The 17,729-nt window shown below is 36.1% G+C and overlaps 1 protein-coding gene across 28 annotated transcripts in view; it reads left to right on the top strand.

Annotated features, from left to right (window-relative positions):
• Positions 1-17,729, top strand: part of NKAIN2 (sodium/potassium transporting ATPase interacting 2) — a 1,025,455-nt gene that overhangs the window by 305,585 nt on the left and 702,141 nt on the right. For 9 of the 28 annotated variants that reach the window (XM_084957924.1, XM_084957896.1, XM_084957867.1 and 6 more), the window contains one exon: positions 12,922-12,985. The exons of 15 other annotated variants lie outside the window; for them this stretch is intronic. In XM_084957924.1, coding sequence (XP_084814050.1) covers positions 12,935-12,985 — 51 coding nt within the window. In that variant the 5' untranslated portion in view covers positions 12,922-12,934. The remainder of the gene's footprint in view (positions 1-12,921; positions 12,986-17,729) is intronic. 4 more of the 28 variants (XM_084957992.1, XM_084957977.1, XM_084957985.1 and 1 more) reach the window with 1 other exon arrangement.

Below are 17,729 nucleotides of genomic sequence, written 5' to 3'. Positions count from 1 at the left end.
GCACAACTCCCTAAGTCCCAGTGCCAGAAGCTGTCAGCACCAAGCCATTGGAGTAAACAGGGAGAATATGCAAAGGATGGCTCAGCACTTAGGATGCAGGCAGGTAGCAAGACTTATATGGAGAGAATTAACAATTTTAGTGCAGGATCTGGCTTCAAAGAAGAAAGCTGGCATGTGCCAGGCAGACTCTTACCAGAGAAGAGGTAGTGGGTGAAGTGGAGAAGGAAGCGAGCTCTCAGAACCAAGAAATAGGGCTGCTCAGATAAGGATCAGAAAAACCCAACCTGGTATGGGGGAGTGTTGCCACTTCAGTGCTATAGACGATCCAGGTCACTAGGTGTCCATTTCTATGGTCCAGTTGGCCATGAGGAAGCCTGGGCCCAAGCGTGGTGCCTGTCACTGTGGTGAGAACTTCATGCCTGGGTTTGGAAATCTAACTTCATTCCAGGATCCAGCTACCCTCAGAAATGAAGAGCCAAAATAAAAAGTAAATTAAAAAAAAATATGAAGTTCCCATCATGGCTCAGAAGAAACGAATTCATGAGGAAGCAGGTTCCATCCCTGGCCTTTCTCCATGGGTTAAGGATCTGGCATTGCTATGAGCTGTGATGTAGGTCACAGAAGTGGCTCAGATCCCACATTGCTATGGCTGTGTTGTAGGCTGGCAGCTATAGCTCTGATTGGACCCCAGCCTGGGAACCTCCAGATGCCATGAGTACGGCCCTAAAAAAACATAAAAAACTTTTTTAATTTAATTTTATTTTTAATTTTTATTTCCCCAATACAGTTTTTTTTCTACTGTACAGCATAGTGACCCAGTTACACATACATGTACACATTTTATTTTCTCACATTATCATGCTCCATCATAAGTGACTAGACATAGTTAGTGCTACACAGCAGGATCTCATGCTAATCCATTCCAAAGGCAATAGTTTGCATCTATTAACTCCAAGCTCCCAATCCACCCCATGCTGTCCCCCTCCCCCTTGGCAACCACAGCTCTATTTTCCAAGTCCATGATTTTCTTTTCTGTGGAAAGATACATTTGTACCTTATATTAGATTCCAGATATAAGTGATATCATATGGTATTTGTCTTTCTCTTTCTGACTTACTTCACTCAGTATGAGAGTCTCTAGTTCCATCCATGTTGCTGCAAATGGCATTATTTTGTTCTTTTTTATGGCTGAGTAGTATTCCATTGTGTATATATACCACCTCTTCCGAATCCAATCATCTGTCAATGGACATTTAGGGTGTTTCCATGTCTTGGCTATTGTGAATAGTGCTGCAATGAACATGTGGGTGCATGTGTCTTTTTCAAGGAAAGTTTTGTCTGGATATATGCCCAAGAGTGGGATTGCTGGGTCATATGGTAGTTCTGTGTGTAGTTTTCTAAGGTACCTCCATACTGTTTTCCATAGTAGTTGTACCAGCTTCCATTCCCACCAACAGTGCAGGAGAGTTCCCTTTTCTCCACATCCCCTCCAGCATTTGTTGTTTGTGGACTTATTAATGATGGCCATTCTGACTGGTGTGAGGTGGTATCTCATGGTAGTTTTGATTTGCATTTCTCTAATAATCAGGGATGTTATGAGCATTTTTTCATGTGCTTGTTGGCCATCTGTACATCTTCTCTGGAGAAATGTCTATTCAGGTGTTTTGCCCATTTTTCAATTGGGTTGTTGGCTTTTTTTGCTTTTGAGTTGTATACATTGATTGTCTATTTTAAAGATTAAGCCCTTGTCGGTTGCATCGTTTGACACTATTTTCTCCCATTCTGTAAGTTGTCTTTTTGGTTTTTTTGTGGTTTCCTTTGCTGTGCAAAAGCATGTCAGTTTGATGAAGTCCCATTGGTTTATTTTTGCTTTATTTCTGTTGCTTTGAGACTGACCTGAGAAAACATTTGTTAAGGTCGATGTCAGAGAATGTTTTGCCTCTGTTCTCTTCCAGGAGTTTGATGGTGTCTTGTCTTATATTTAAGACTTTCAGCCATTCTGAGTTTATTTTTGTGCATGGTGTGTTCTAATTTCAATTATTTGCATGCAGCTGTCCAGGTTTCCCAGCAATACTTGCTGAAAAGACTTGTCTTTTTCCCATTTTATGTTCTCACATCCTTTGTCAAAGATTAATTGACTGTAGGTGTCAGGGGTTATTTCTGAGTTCTCTACTCTGTACCATTGGTCTGTCTGTCTGTTTTGGTACCAGTGCCACACTGTCTTGATGACTATGGCTTTGTAATGTTGTCTGAAGTCTGGGAGAATGATCCCTCCTGCTTGGTTTTTGTTCCTCAGGATTGCTTTGGCAGTTCTGGGTCTTTTGTGGTTCCATATAAATTTTTGGATTGTTGGTTCTAGTTCTGGGAAAAATGCCATGGGTAATTTGATAGGGATTGCACTGAATCTGTAGGTTGCTTTGGGTAGTATGGCCACTTTTATAATATTAATTTTTCCAGCCCAGGAGCATGGAATATCTTTCTATTTCTTTACATCTTCTTTAATTTCCTTGATTAATGTTTTATAGTTCTTCGTATATAAGTCCTTTACCTCCTTGGTCAGTTGTATTCCCAGGGATTTGATTTTTTGGGGTGCAATTTTAAAAGGTATTGTATTTTAGTATTCCTTTAAAAAATTTTAAAAAAAATTAAAAAAAAGAAAAGAAATGAAGGCCCCAGGAGTTTGGATATGGAAGCTTTCATGAGGTGTTAGCCTTTCTTAAAAACTGGAAATGATGTAATCAAAAGGTGAATTAACGTGAGGTGCTAAGGAAGACAGAGTCTGGAGGTGAGGAGACTCTAGGTCAGTGGGGGCCAAAATACCCCAAGAGGGAATATAGTGATTACAATCAAAGCACTCTCTTTTGTGAGTTGGTGGCTTCAGTTTCTGTTTTAGATTCTTTTGTACTGATCCATAGTGATGCTCAAATGAAACATGTGACTTGGTGCACAGGACAATTCTCTGAAGCATGTCCTCTTTTGTGAATGTATTATGCTTCTTCAGAGAGCCTTTTATAACTCCTCCACATTCCATCAATTGCTTCCTTTTAAAAAATCCTGTAATGCAGCTGGAAGAAAAATGTAATTGAGTATTTAAACAGTCTTTGCTTAATAGTCACTAATTGTTTCACATATGCAACCTTTGTTTTTCTAGAATATTGGTAAGGAGGGCTCTCTCGTTGCTTTTTTTTTTTTTTCTCTTATGAGAAACCTAGCACAATTCCAGTCGAAACATGTGACCCAAACATTCCTGTTTTGTTATTTATTTTTTTTCAATCGATTATCTGCAGAATTCTGTGCATTGCCTGGAAACATTTAATAAGTGTGTGACATTGTAATCAGAAAATAGTAGTTTGGAAATTTGTAGACTAAAAGTTCCAGTCCTCAGTGCATGACCAGATAAGTGATAACTAGGTTATTTATTTGTAAAATAAAACCATCATCAAGTTATGTGGTCAAAGTTGCTCATGTATGGAACAGAACTAATTCAGATAAATTAGATAGACTGAAATGAGAGGAAACCAGGCATTGCTTCTGATCCCACTTTGATTAACATTGTATAATGTAATCTACACAGCAATTTGATTACATGAAAAATATATTGTAAATCAAAAGGATTTTCCTAAATATTCCCAATATGTGGGATTTATTTTGAAGAGTTTATACATGTTCATATTCATTTTTCCAGAAAGCCAGTGAAAGAGTGAGCCATGAAACAGTCCGGTAGAGTATGAAAAACTAAATCTGCACTGTCTTCTAGTCTGTAATTTAATACTTCATAACATTATACTTTTAGTGTTTTAGTAATATAAGCTAATTAGAACTATCTGGGGAGTGTTACTATATAGAGTTAAGGTCTGACCCTATAATTCATGGAATGTTTTTTCTAGTAATGTCCTCAAATTTATTTCAGTGGCAGCTCTTACATAGAGTAATCCTGGACTCGTAGAAGTCATTGCATTACACTTTAAAACAAGTATTCGCTATGAAGCATAAAAATTTTTCCTTATATTTAAAATGGTAAATAATAGAATAATAAACTAAAGGTGATGAAGCCCCTTTTCTTCTTTTTTGGTAGAGAGGCAGTGGTGAACTGTGCCCAGCATTCCCTAAAAGAACGATTATTCTTAGTCATATCATGATTTAAAAAAAAAATGTAAACTCTGTAACTTACCTGTTCACTCTTGCACTCTCCTCTTTTTCTTCAGATGTAGTAATAATGCAGCAGTGGAGGATTGCTTTCGTTCTTGCTTAAGTTTTACATTTATTTTCTTCATGAAAATAATAAATTTTGAATTAAGCTTGAACTCTGATAGGGTTATTTGAAATGGCCTGAGGATTTTAGAAGGGTGCTCTTTTTTTATTAACAAGGTTGATGATGATGATAGGATCTTTTGGTGTTATCAAAGTTAAAATTAAATAGTCATTTGAATCTTTTTCCACGTCAAGAATAGCATGTTTTTATGCTTTTATATTCTTTCATTACCTGTGATTATATATTGATAAGGGAGTCATATGTATTTTGCATTTCTTTCATTAGGATTTATATATATATTTCTAAATTTCTGAGGTCGATATGTATATCTGAATGTAGTATACATATAGATTGCATTAATGTTCATAATATAATTGCTGGGACACAGGGTAAGTATATATTTAATATTTTAAGACTTCCAATTTTTCAAAATGTTCTAACATTTATACTCCTAAGCAAAATAGGAGATTTCCAGCAGCTGTGTATGTTGTCAGTCTTTCTAACTTCAGCATTTGTAACATATGTGCAGGTGAATTTCAGCGGAGTTTTAATTAGCATTTTCAGAACGTATTTTTATGGAAGAATGACTAGGATTTCTTTATAATTTGGGTGTAGTTATGAGAGAAAGAGTGGAGATAAATAGGACTTTAAGAATTTGGGTCCTGATTGACTGAAAGTTGTATTGTCCATTAACTGAGATGGGAAAGACTGAACTAGGAGAAGGTGGGGGGAAGGGAAAGGATATCAAAAATTGAGTATGACATCCATTGTCCAATTAGATAAGTTCAAGTAGAGATGTCAGGAAGGAAGTTTGCTCTGAGAATGTGATTTCAGGGGAGATGTCTTTTGGGAGTCATGATGATACTTAAAGCCATGAGATTGGTGGCTTATTGAAGGTGTGAGTGTAGGTGGAAAAGAGATTAATTCTAAGTTCTAAGCTGGAGTCTTTCACAGTTTGATCCAGTAAGGCAAACCAGGAAAGACTTTGAGATGAACTAGTTAGAGAGGAAGGAGGAAATGTCCGAGGGTGTGGCACACCTAAACCCAAGAAAGGAGAATTTTCAACAGAGAAGCAGTGATGAACTGTGCCCAGCATTGCCTAAAAGAAACTATTGCAGCTCAGATATTAGGGGGAATGGGAGGTGGTGGGCAGAGAGTGAGACACTTGAAACTAGTATTGCTATAAGGTTTCCAGTTATTAGTAATGGGGAATGAGGAAGATCATTGAGACCATGGCTGTATTAGGATGAAGGTCAAGATCACAAGAAGAAGGGAGTTTAAGAGACAGAGAGGCCATTGTGTTTGAAAGCACACTGGAACAATGATACAGAGTTTGGATAAGTTACATACATCAAGCTAAAATAGTTGGCTAAATCTATTACCCTGTCAATTAAAAGAAAAAAAAAAGAGGAAGTTCTGATTTTAGATCTAACATACCAACTGCACCAAGGAAGTTATGATTTAACATTAGACCATATATGCAGAACTTAATGGATTCAGTTGACTACCTAGTTAGTTGTAAGGGTTTGCCAACTAGATTATCAATAATGTTTTCCAGTAAAGTTTCTCAAAAACAATGTGCTAAGGACATTATTAATTATACTCAACATTAAATAATTGCATCCAAAATAAAGAAGACTGTTCCTACTTTAACACCCATAAGCAGTGTTTAAAGATCATGTTCTTTCATGTGTTCTACACAGAGCATATCAAAGGAAGAGAGATCAGGATTATGAGGCAATTCGAAGCCATGTCACATGATGACAGTGTTGACACATAGACACTTTCATGTATTTCCCTTAAGAAAAAAGAAAGAAATTAGGGAAAAGCAAATGAGTGGCATTTAACATTTCTCCTTGAAATGTGATGATGAGAAAATGTAAAGATGCACCTTCCTGGCAGCAGTGAGAAATTTATTTATTGATTTATTTTAATGATTCTTAGCTTTGCTTCATCAGCAATATGATTCTTGAACATTCCTGAAAAATGAACAAACTGGAGTGAACCTTACAGTAAAGGCTTATGTTTTATATGGATTCTAAGACACCATCTATTATGAGTTGTACCATTACTTTATGTAGCAAGCTGTTATTAAAACTATGTCATGATTTCACTTTTAAGGTTCATCCTGATTTAAGAAATGTTAGAATATGAGAAAAAACTAACTTACATTAGTCATATGTAGTAAATAAAAACTACAGTTCCTTAACTTCTTGTTTTTAATCATATTGATATTTTAGTGTGCTATGTGTCTTTCAAATATCCCAAATTGGCATAGAAATATTTTATGGAAAGCATGGACTTTTGTGTGGAATATCATTCTTTTTATGGTTGCACTTGTGGCATATGGAAGTTCCCTTCTAGGGGTCCAATCAGAGCTGTGGCTGGGGCCTGCATCATAGCCATGGCAACATTGGAGCTGAGCTGCATCTGTGACCTACACAGCTTGCGGCAAATGCCAGATTCTTAACCCACTGAGTAAGGCCAGGGATTGAACTTGCATCTCATGGAGACAATGTTGCGTCCTTAACCTGCCAAGCTAAAATAGGAACTCCTCATTCTTTTTTATACAAAAAAATAAAAGATTTTTATTATGGTTAGAAGTGATATGTTTTCCTAAATAATTTTACAAAACATACTTAGCTCTTTGAAATTAGTGACAAAATTCTTACTGAAATGATATTAGTTATCAAGGCAAAATATGATGCTTTACATGTTGCACTGAGACCATTTCTTATGACTTTAGTAAGAAATTTTTTTTTTTAAAAAGTGTACTATTTATTCTTAATGCGCTATTTGTGGTACCTTCAGCAAGTTTGCACTAAGTTCCTCTGGCTATGTTGTAAAGTACTTCACACACTTCTGGTGCCTTCTGGTTTATGGATGGCTTTTGTCAGAAAGTCCTGTCTTTATCACCTCAGAGACCTTCCTTGAGGTCATATTAGACTGTCATGGAAATAGCATGCTTCTCAGATGTTGGTGTAATGCTGATTAATGTGACACTCTCTGGTAACTTATGTAGTAATAGCGCATTATCATTTAAAAAATAGCTGAATTAAGGATGTTTTAACTTTTATTCAGGCTCTCTTATGAAGAAAGCTAAAACCTTGGCTATAACAATAAGGTGGGATGAATAACTAAAAGAAAGCTGGATTTGAGTCTTAGGTAATTTCAGTGAAGAATAAGGAAGTAGCACTTTAAGACATAGCTGTGAAGTAGATATTTCTCACACCAAAATGTGTGGTGACTTGTTAGCTTAATGCTTTTCTGTTACTGAGTGCCAACTACATATAACCACAGCAGTTATAAATCATGTTTAAAGATCAGACTAAGGGAAAATGATAAAGATCCAGCTATATTCTAATCTCATTAGCTACTACTTCTCATGAAGGAAGGAGAAAAATATATATTTTTTTTCTAAAAAAACCCCTAGGACATAAAAGTAGACTTCCATGTGGAAGTATTTACATATGAGAATGTGGCAGTGACATGAAGCTCTGTTTTATTTCTCAAAGTCATTAGGTATATGAAATGGGTTTTTTTTTTTTGTGGGTTTTTTTTTTGTGTGTGTGTGTGAACTCCGTATTTACTTTTCTAATCCTTCACCTTTCTATTATGATATGCCAGGGGGAAGGTGGAGGAAGGGTGAGTCAGCTGCTTTCTTCCAATATTGAATTAGAAGTGATTTCAGTTTTGCTCAGGTAGAAAAGCCTTTCATGGAAATATTCTCCAGGTAGGTATAGCAGAAAAACTCCTGTCAATATGTTTGCATACCATAGTGAGATGTAGAGAATGAATTCCACTGCTGATCATGTCTCTCTAAGCAAAAGTCAAGCAGTTTCTCTTATGTGATCTGTCTGAGACATTGTATAGCATTTTTCTTGACATCTTGGATTGTCCAGGAAGCAAGTAGCAGGCCTGAACAGTCAGCATCATCCTCATCTTTTATTTGGCAATATGATGGAGAGTTGACTTGAACATCTGCCCATGATTTTACACTATCTGGGTTTTAGAGACATCAGCATTCTGTATTGGTATCGTCTCACCTTCCACTCTCTGTGGCATCACCATATAAATCTGCCATTATGGTATGGCTTCTGCCATAAATCTCATTGGATCACTCCATGAAATCCTTAAAGCTATGAGGATGAGATGGCCATGCAGTGCGAGATGTTGTAACTAACCAAGGGAATGTGGTTCTCTTTCTCAAGACAAAACTGCAGCATTTTTTAGGTGAGATCTTTGTGAGGTCAGAGTATTTCCTTTCCTTTTTTTCTAAATGTTTAAACTGAACCCTGGAACAGGACCTGATTTGAACATAGGAATAGATTTCCTGTGACAGGAAAAGGTGCCAGTGTCTTATCTTTCAGTTTTTTTCCTACTAATTGACACTCTCATTTCTTTGTGCCATTTTAAAATGATGATGTATGGCTAATATAATTCATGCATCACAAAAGCATAAAGTGAATAAGGGAGTTCCGGCCATAGCTCAGTGGTAACGAACCCAACTGGTATCCATGAGGATGTGGGTTCGAGCCTTGGCCTTGCTTAGTGGGTTAAGGATCCAGTGTTGCTATGAGCTGTGGTATATGTCACAGACATGGATCGGATCCTGCATTGCTGTGGCTGTGGTGTAGGCCAGCAGCTGTAGCTTCAATTCGACCCCTAGCCTAGGAACTGCCATATGATGCAGGTGTGGCCCTAAAAAAAAAAAAAAAAAAAAAAAAAGTGAATAGAAATTAGGGGGGAAAGGAAACAACATTAGGAAGCTAAAATGAAGCCAAAGGTGTGCTCAGCAGTATAGGTTAGAAGCTAAAACTACAGTTTTAGCTTTAAAATTTCTAGTTTCTAAAGAGCTTTAAAATTTTAGCTTTAAAATTTCTAGTTTCTAAAGAGAAAACAAATTTTTTACAAGATTTGAAGTGGCCATGCTATTAATGCTAACTAATTTCTCATGAGGGAAAAAAAACCCTTTTATTCCAACTATAGGGTCATTGTTCTCACAGGGAGCATTGCAATGAGCTTAATTTCTTTAACAAAACCCCTCCAGTGAGTAAGAGTGAAAAATTATTGTGGGCTTTTTTCTTATTATCTATATTTGATGTGAGCCTGTAAGTGATAGAAACATGGAACCCGGGTAAAATGCAATTGTTTGAGGCCCTGTGAAAAGCGATCTCTAAGGACTAATGTTTATGATGGTCTGCTTTTGTTCCCAGTATAAAAAATTAGAAATTTAAAGCCGGAGTTGCAAACTTGTCTCTATAGTAGGACAGAGTAAATATTTTTGATCTTGTGTGTCATATGGCCTCTGTCACAACCATTCAGCTCTCCTGTGGTAGCATGAAAGCAGCCACAGATGATGTGTAAATGAATGGGTGTAACTGAATATCAATAAAACTTGATTTACAAAATCAGGCAGTGAGCCAGATTCGGTTCATGAACCATAGTTTGCCAACTCCTGATCTGAAGAAATAAGGACTTTATTCACTTCAGAGTTTTCTCCGTATCTGTAATTCCTCAGAACAAAATTTAATAAGCTTAGAGAGCAAGAATTAGAAATTCAAATAGAGTTTCCAATGTGAGGACCTGAAACAAAGAGTTGATTACCATATTAGGGTAATATATGATTCAATCCCCCAACCAGAAGTCTGTTTTGACATCTTCATATGAAAAGTAAATCATTTAACCAGAGCTTCCTTAGCTCTGAATAAATGAGTTAGACCTCATCAGCATCAACCTTTTTTTTTAACCCCAAATTCCACATTCTACAGAAAAACAAACCAATCCCTGTGAATAACGTGCACCCATGATGGATTGGTGTGGATCTTGGCTGTCCCACTTGTCATTTCTGTGAACTTGAGCAAGTTACCCTACCTTTCTCTAATTTGATCTTCTTATCAGAGACCTGGGCAAAATAATTCCTTCTTCACAGGCTGCTAAGAGGCAAACTACTTAGCCATTAGCTAAAGGATTCATATGCTTTAATAGATAAAATAATTCTGGCCCTGGAAATATATGTCAGAAGCTCAGTTTGTTGGCCAGAGGACTGTATGCAACAAATAGAACTATTTATCTGGCTGTGCAAGACATGGACTGTGTAAGCATCTGAGATGCAAATATGAATAAAAATATTGTAACTGTACATGAAAATAAGGATTTGAGGGAAAAGAAAAATAAGTCCAATATCTGGCTGCATTAGGCCTGCAGTGTTGAATGGAAGTGATCAGCTGTCCACAAAAACCAGGGCACAGGAGTTCCCGTCGTGGCTCAGTGGTTAACAAATATGACTAGGAACCAAGAGGTTGCAGGTTTGATCCCTGGCCTTGCTCAGTGGGTTAAGGATCTGGCGTTGCCATGAGCTGTGGTGTAGGTCGCAGACATGGCTCGGATCCTGTGTTGTTGTGTCTCTGGCATAGGCCAGCAGCTACAGCTCCAATTAGATCCCTAGCCTAGGAAGCTCCATATGCTGCGGGAGCAGCCTTAGAAAAGGCAAAAAGACAAAAAAAAAAAAAAAAACAACCAAAAAACAAACAAACAAACAAACAAAATGCAGGGCGCATAGCCTCTGGTTTGCATGGCTTTGGCCTGCTGCTTTTCTTTTGCAGTGCCCAGGAGAAATAGCAATCCTTTTTTATACCTTGTCCACAACTTTTTCTTTTCTATACTTGTCCATTTTTTTTTTAGTAAGTCTTGCATGGTTCTTATCAGGACCTACAGAGTAGTGTCTTAGTATGTAAATCAAGAAGTTAATAGGTTCTCTGTGATAAAAGAATTCTGGTTAAATAAGTTGAGGGATGCTGAAAGAACCAAAACAAACAAACAAATAAAAGAACCACGTGTCTTTTCTTTGGGCCTTTCACTATCTTTTAATATATTAATACTTCTGGGTTCCAAGGTAGGCGTGCACTCAACAGTTTTCTTGTGTTGATTTAACAAAGAAAAAAAACAACCATTCTTTAATTTTAATGCTTCATGCATTGTGGCCACTTAGCCATTGACCACATTTCTCCCATAGAACATGCTGTGGGAAACACTGCATTTACTGTTCCAAAACTCCCCATAGAATGTAGAATTTTAGACAAACATTCTAGGTGTATTTGTTGCAAATAGTATCCACTGATATGTTGTACATAGTATCTTCTGTTACTGTTGTACATAGTATCTATTGATACTATTTCACATAATATTATCCACTGATTACCAGATGATTGAACCTACTTTATCAGAGTATCAATGGTATAGTAGTAATATAACAAAGATTAATTGAATACTTACAGGCAGTGGCTAAGTACTTTGCTGGCCTATCTCATTTTATCCTCACAAAAATACTGTAAAGTAGTTTTCTTATCCCTGTCCTACAAAGGATGATGAAGAGGCTCAGAGAAGCTAAATAACTTGCTGAACATCACACAGCTGCTATGTAAGGCAAACAATATCTTCAGCCTTCACTCTGAGCTGCTGGACTCCATCGTCTTGGCTAAATGCAGTGACAATTGGCAAACATTTGCCTTAACTTATATCTTATATTAGTGTAATCTTAGACCATCTTTCTTTCACACAGTAATTATGTACGACAAAGTGCCTATTGAGAATAACACTGGTTTTTAAGCATAAAACATTAATAAAAATAGAAAAATATATGTTGCCTTTCATTTCTTTTTTTCCAGGACATACATGTGGCTAATTCAGTAGACCCATAAAGTTATGGTAAAATTTAAAAGGAGGAGGTGGTGAAACGCAGCTCCTTAACAGCTTGAAAATGTTATATGACCTGATGAGGTTGTTTCTGAAGACACCGATACCCATAGCTCTCTTAAGGCACAGATTTCTTATATCTATTCCTAAAGGTCCTAATTAGCTCCAAACTGCCCCCTATTTGCAGCAATAAAGGTCGAGAAAGATCAACAGAAGCTACACATAATTTAATATTCCTCTGTAAGGTGACAGAAATCTAGCAGTGCTTAATAAAGAAATAGATAGGCCTGTATTCCCTTTGTCATAATGTCATTACTGTCCACCTTTCCCTGAAAGTCTTGTGTATGATTTTGCCTCAAGAAGTACAAACTTCCATTTTATTAAAGGAAAACATTTGACTGGTTACTGGGAAGATGTTCGGTGGGGTCTAAAAATAGTCCATAAGTTAGAAGAAAACCTTTGGTATTCCATAGATTGGTTGGCAATCAACACACAAAATAATTATAATAAAATATTAATAGTTCTAAGTGTATATATTTATACACAAAAATTTATGCATATACATTGCCACATATCATGGATATCAAGATGCTATTGTAATATACAACATTGATTGTAATCAAAGCTTTTAACAGGAAAGATAAACATTGTATCAAATATACAGTGAATTTTTTATAAGACACATTCAGATTTCAGGTGCAGTAAGAACTCAGATGTATCTTAAGATGGAGTCTGGCTGAGATGGAATTGATGGATTGTTGACTGATCAGATGTTGGGACTGGTTCCTGTTTGGATGGGTAAAGGAAAGGGATTGGTGGCTCTGAGAAGCAAATTGAAATTGTAGCATGCTATGAAGTTTATTTAAGAAGTTCTGAATAAGTGTCAATTTGAAAGCCTTTTGAATTAGTTGGGGTTACCTTTAAATGGGTCACCCTCTAATCATACTTTATTTGTCCCTCTGGTGTATTTACAGGTACTGAAGATGGATGGGCATCATTAGGTATCTCTTATTATATTGTCCCACAAATATCTTAACCGTGAGTTTTTCAGAGTAATATTTTTTCATTCATGTCTACAGGGTGATAACTATTTGAAGATTTCATGACCATCCCTAAGTGTTCATGTTTCACTGACATTCTTCCATTAAATCAAAACGTGATTTTCTTCCAGAAAAAAAGATTTTTTTTCCTTAAATAACATGTATTTTTTAGTTCTGAAAATAATTCACAGTAGTTGAAGATGATTTGGAAAGTATTGGTTAAAAAAGATGATTTAAAGTCATCTGTAATTGCACATCTACCTACCTATAACTACTTAGTTTGAAAGGTTTCTAGTCTTTTTTTTCTTTACTATTTTTTTCCTGTAAAAGTGAGCTCACATAATATACATATGGTTTTAATTCTCATTTAAAATGGACACTGTGAACACATTATTTTAGAAATAGGTGTTTGGTCTGGGTAGATAAGGAAGCACATATTCAATAGTCAATGAAATAATTGCTTATTTCATACAACTGAGATTCATGTTTATTCATGTTATTCAACTGACTTCAAGGGGAGAGTTTTAAAACATAGGGTTTTATGGAAAATGTACTGCCTTAAAATAAGCTGCTGCTTTTTTTCTTTTGTTTTTGTTTTTCTTTTCTTTTTTTTTTTTTTTTGAGCTTGACCATTTAGAGTATAGCTAATATAAATGTAAACAGTTGTTCACTGGCTTGCCAAGGTGCTTCAAAATCTACTGCCTTCAACCATTGGATACATGTACTAAAAGTCACTTGAAAATTTCTGGTGCTAAGCAAATAATAACTGCCCAGTAGATACATAACTACTTATCAGCTGGAAGGCTGCTGTGACAGGTTTTAAGAGGGGGTGGGGTATACAGAGCATTTGGTAGGGTAGCAATAGGGAGGGTGCTTAAGGCAACATGGTTATGTTGGTAAGAGAAAAAGCAGATGAAAAAGAATGAGGTGGACTCAAAGAGAAGCCAGAAAGAAATTCCAGCACAAAAAGATTAGCTAATTCTTGTTTATCCCAGAGATGATATTCTTTTAAATACTGATTTCTTGTGATTTTCCATCTTCTGATGATATGCTCTCCACATGTTGGAAATCAAGAGGTTTTGGGTTTTTGTTTGTTTATTTGTTTTTTGGCATGGGAGTGTATTTGTTGCACATTTATAACAAAAATCTCAGACTCATTTTAAGAGATTCTGTATCACTCATCAGGCAATTGATGAGAAAAACTATCTAGGATCCATTTCTGAAATTGGATAGTAGCATTATAAAGGGAATAGCTTCTCATTTTAATTCTGATAATGACTTTGTAGTACTAGTTATACTGTGAGTTGAATTCACAGATTATATACTATCTAATAGCAAGGACTGGGCTCTTTAGCCTGTTATCCTTTCCCGTGTGTAGTCAGTGACTCAAGAACACTCTGAACTGCAAAGAGATGCCATTGCATTTTAAGACAAAATTGATTGCCTAATCAATGTTAAGAGACATTGAGAGAGAGAAATCTAAGACTTGACTTTGGTTAATTGGATTGTCGAGTTGTTCTCACAATGCAGGATACTGATTCATCAATACCACTGGCCACTTAGGATGAACTGTCACAGCCCCCCATGTGCTTTACTTTATTACTGCCTTTCACATTTGGAGGAGGCTGCTCTGATGCTGTGATACTTGCTTGCCCTGCAAATGTTCATGATTTATTGATTTTAAAAAATTAATGGAATCTATCAGTCTCATTATTTCTAATTGTAAGAAAGATGTGTTTCATTAAAATATTACACTGGAACTGGTACTTTATTTTTGTTTGTACCTGGAAAAGGAAAGATTTTGCAACATCTCCATTTGTCTATCAGTATATGCAGCTTCATTGTCTTTTCTTTATTCCAGTAGTTACCTCAATAAATCACTTATTTTTAATGTCATTTATAAAGATTATATGTGACTGCATTTCCAGTTACAAAGCAGCATTAATGGGAAATTGTTAATGGAAACTTGAATCATCTAAATTATCCAGAATTTCAAAATGACAAATCTATTATTTATTATGAATAATAGTCCTCAGTTTAATATAGCTACAGTTTTTTTTTTTAACAGATGATAATCATTCAGCCTGATTCTTTGTGCAGTGCAACAAGAGACAAATGTTAACTAAGCTAGGAATGTAGATTTTCAAAGACACCTTCTACTCAGTTCTGCACATAGGCTCATTTCTTGCTATGCGAACCATAACAGAAAATGTAATTAAACTAGTCTTTAGTGTCTTCATATCAGTTTCTTTTCCTTTTAATTTCACTAATGTATCACTGCATGGTTTAGTAAATATTGTTGTCCTGAGTCAAGATATGTAGGTGGTGGGAGTTACCTGTCTGATGGTTCAGTGGGTTAAGTATCTAGCTTTGTCACTGCTGTGGCACAGGTTTGATCCCTGGCCCCAGGAAATTCCATATGCCATAGTGTGCCCCCCCCAAAAAAAAAGGCTAAAAAAAAAGGATATGTAGTTGGTATTAGTTTTGGAAACATTATGGAGGTGGAAATTAATGGGTATGGCCTTTTTTTTTTAAATCATTGTTTACAGTGTGCTATTATCATCTTTCCCCCTCTGTACTTTCATCATAAATAGAGCTAATATCATGGAGCAAATTTCTGCATTTATTCAAATATCAGCTGATATGTACATTATATTTATCCATTGTGTTACTAAAACAATGCTTTTTCATTTAAATTTATCTTTGAGACTAGGAGTCTCTATTTATTGAACATCACCTATAGTGAAGTCATCTCATCTTTCAGCTGTGACAGTGTTCTACCTGCTAGGTTGTCAATTCTAAGTGTTTTTAACCATCTGTGGCTGTACAGGATATAGAAAAAGGTATTTCCATAAAGAGACAACTTATGTGCAAAATAGACTTGACTATTACAGAAGGATTTCACAAGTTCATATGATTGGGTCAGGATTTGTGTGTGTGTGTGTGTGTGTGTACACACGTGCTCTTACATGCTTCCAAGTGCCACTGTGTGTATGGATTATTTCATTTTGCTTTCATGTTAGCATTGCTTACAGTGGCCATTCCTCTGTTCCTCTTTATTCTCTTCTATAAATCTCAAATTACTCTTTAATATGTGTTTATGAGCTATCAATTTTTATCCCCTCCATATTTTAAGAAGGCAAACACAGTTAAGTCAAGATGACTAATGGGTTGGTAGGGAGAAGCATGGCTGATAAAAATTAAACAGGGAACAAATGATTCTCCTTCAGAGCCATTCTTTTAAAATAGCTAGTTATTATGAATAAAAAGTAGCATTATTATTAAACATTTCTTTTAAAAACACTTTGTAGTAGAGATGTGTACCCTTCTAAATACACTTACCTAGAAGTCATACACTATCTACATTAAGTGACTATATTTGCTATAAGCAATGCTTGCTAAATAAGTCAGTGGCTTATAATCACACACTATGTATGCTTCAGCAGGCATTAAATATTTGAGAGAATATTTAAATTCTAGAATATTTTGCAAGAAGGGAGGAGTCTTATTTCATATGCTTTTAAAGTGATAGACTTTTTACCAAAAACACAAAAGAGTAACCCTTATTAAAAATCTGTATCTTCATCATCTTCTGGGAGCATTCTTTCATCTCCCTCCTCTCCTCTGATGATCATGGATTCTCAGGAGTATTCACAGGAGATGGCTCTTTTCTCTCACCCCTCATACTGCTGGGCCTCAGGTCAGGGTTGGTGTAATCCTTATCTTTCATTGCCATTGGCTTCTCCAGACATTTCACCCTCCTTCCTCCACAGAAGCACGCAGCTGAAGGTGACATGTCATTACAGCAAACCACCCAGGAGTGGCCTTCTTCATCCTCAGGTCACACTTGCCTGTAGTTCATGCAGAGTTTAGCTTTTGGCTCCATGTCAATCTCTTCATTACTATTCTTGAACATTCAGGTAGATGACCCACCCAGTTATTTAGCTCCATAGTTGGATCTCACTGACCAATAATCTTGACTTGATTTAAACTCAGACACTCACGCCCTGCAACCACTCAGTAGTCTCAATTCCAAACTGCCTAATCTCAAGTAATGATGCTGTCTTTCCACCGATTTCCTCTGGAACTCCACCTTTGGAATTCTTCCATCACACCAAGAACCTGATCCTAGCAACTTTTTACTTCTCTCATCTTCTTGCCCTCACTTTGTAGCAAAGATGCCAGAATCCCCTATTCCACTCTACTTCCTACTTATTCAGAAAACTTATTTTTTTCTGATTTTTTAAAAACTTCTACCATCTCTTACTCTATTTATCCTCTTACTTGGCCAACTTGGTTCTTGCTTCCCTGAGAAAGTTGAATCTATCAAAGACTTCCACATGCTTCTGTCACCATATTAAGATACCTATCTGTGATTAATCTCTATTTACTATTGATGAATTGCCCATGCATTTCTGGAAACCTTCCTCCAAATATCAACCAGAACCCCCGTGCCTCCTTAAGGACATAGCTACAGTAATTAATTATTGCCTGATCCTCCAATATAGTATAAAATGCATGTATAATACAATAGACTTGTTCATGAGTTATTTTTAAATCAAGATCATTTACCTATGAGGAATGGTATGAGATCTATGATTTTAAGTTAGAGGAATATATGTTATCTATGGAAGATAATAATATGTGAATTTTGTGGTTTAGACATTTAGCATCAGTGATATGAGAGATATTCAGAAATGGTTTCAAAGAGGTAAGATTTGAGCTGGATATTTATAGATGGA

Source organism: Sus scrofa, chromosome 1 (assembly GCF_054392235.1).
Source record: "Sus scrofa isolate SSC_HxYL_T2T_F1_AM1 chromosome 1, Sscrofa_HxYL_maternal_Yorkshire_Landrace_v2.0, whole genome shotgun sequence".
Taxonomy (NCBI): domain Eukaryota; kingdom Metazoa; phylum Chordata; class Mammalia; order Artiodactyla; family Suidae; genus Sus; species Sus scrofa.
Note: the sequence above shows the minus strand (reverse complement) of the source record. Positions and strands in the feature narration are given on the sequence as shown.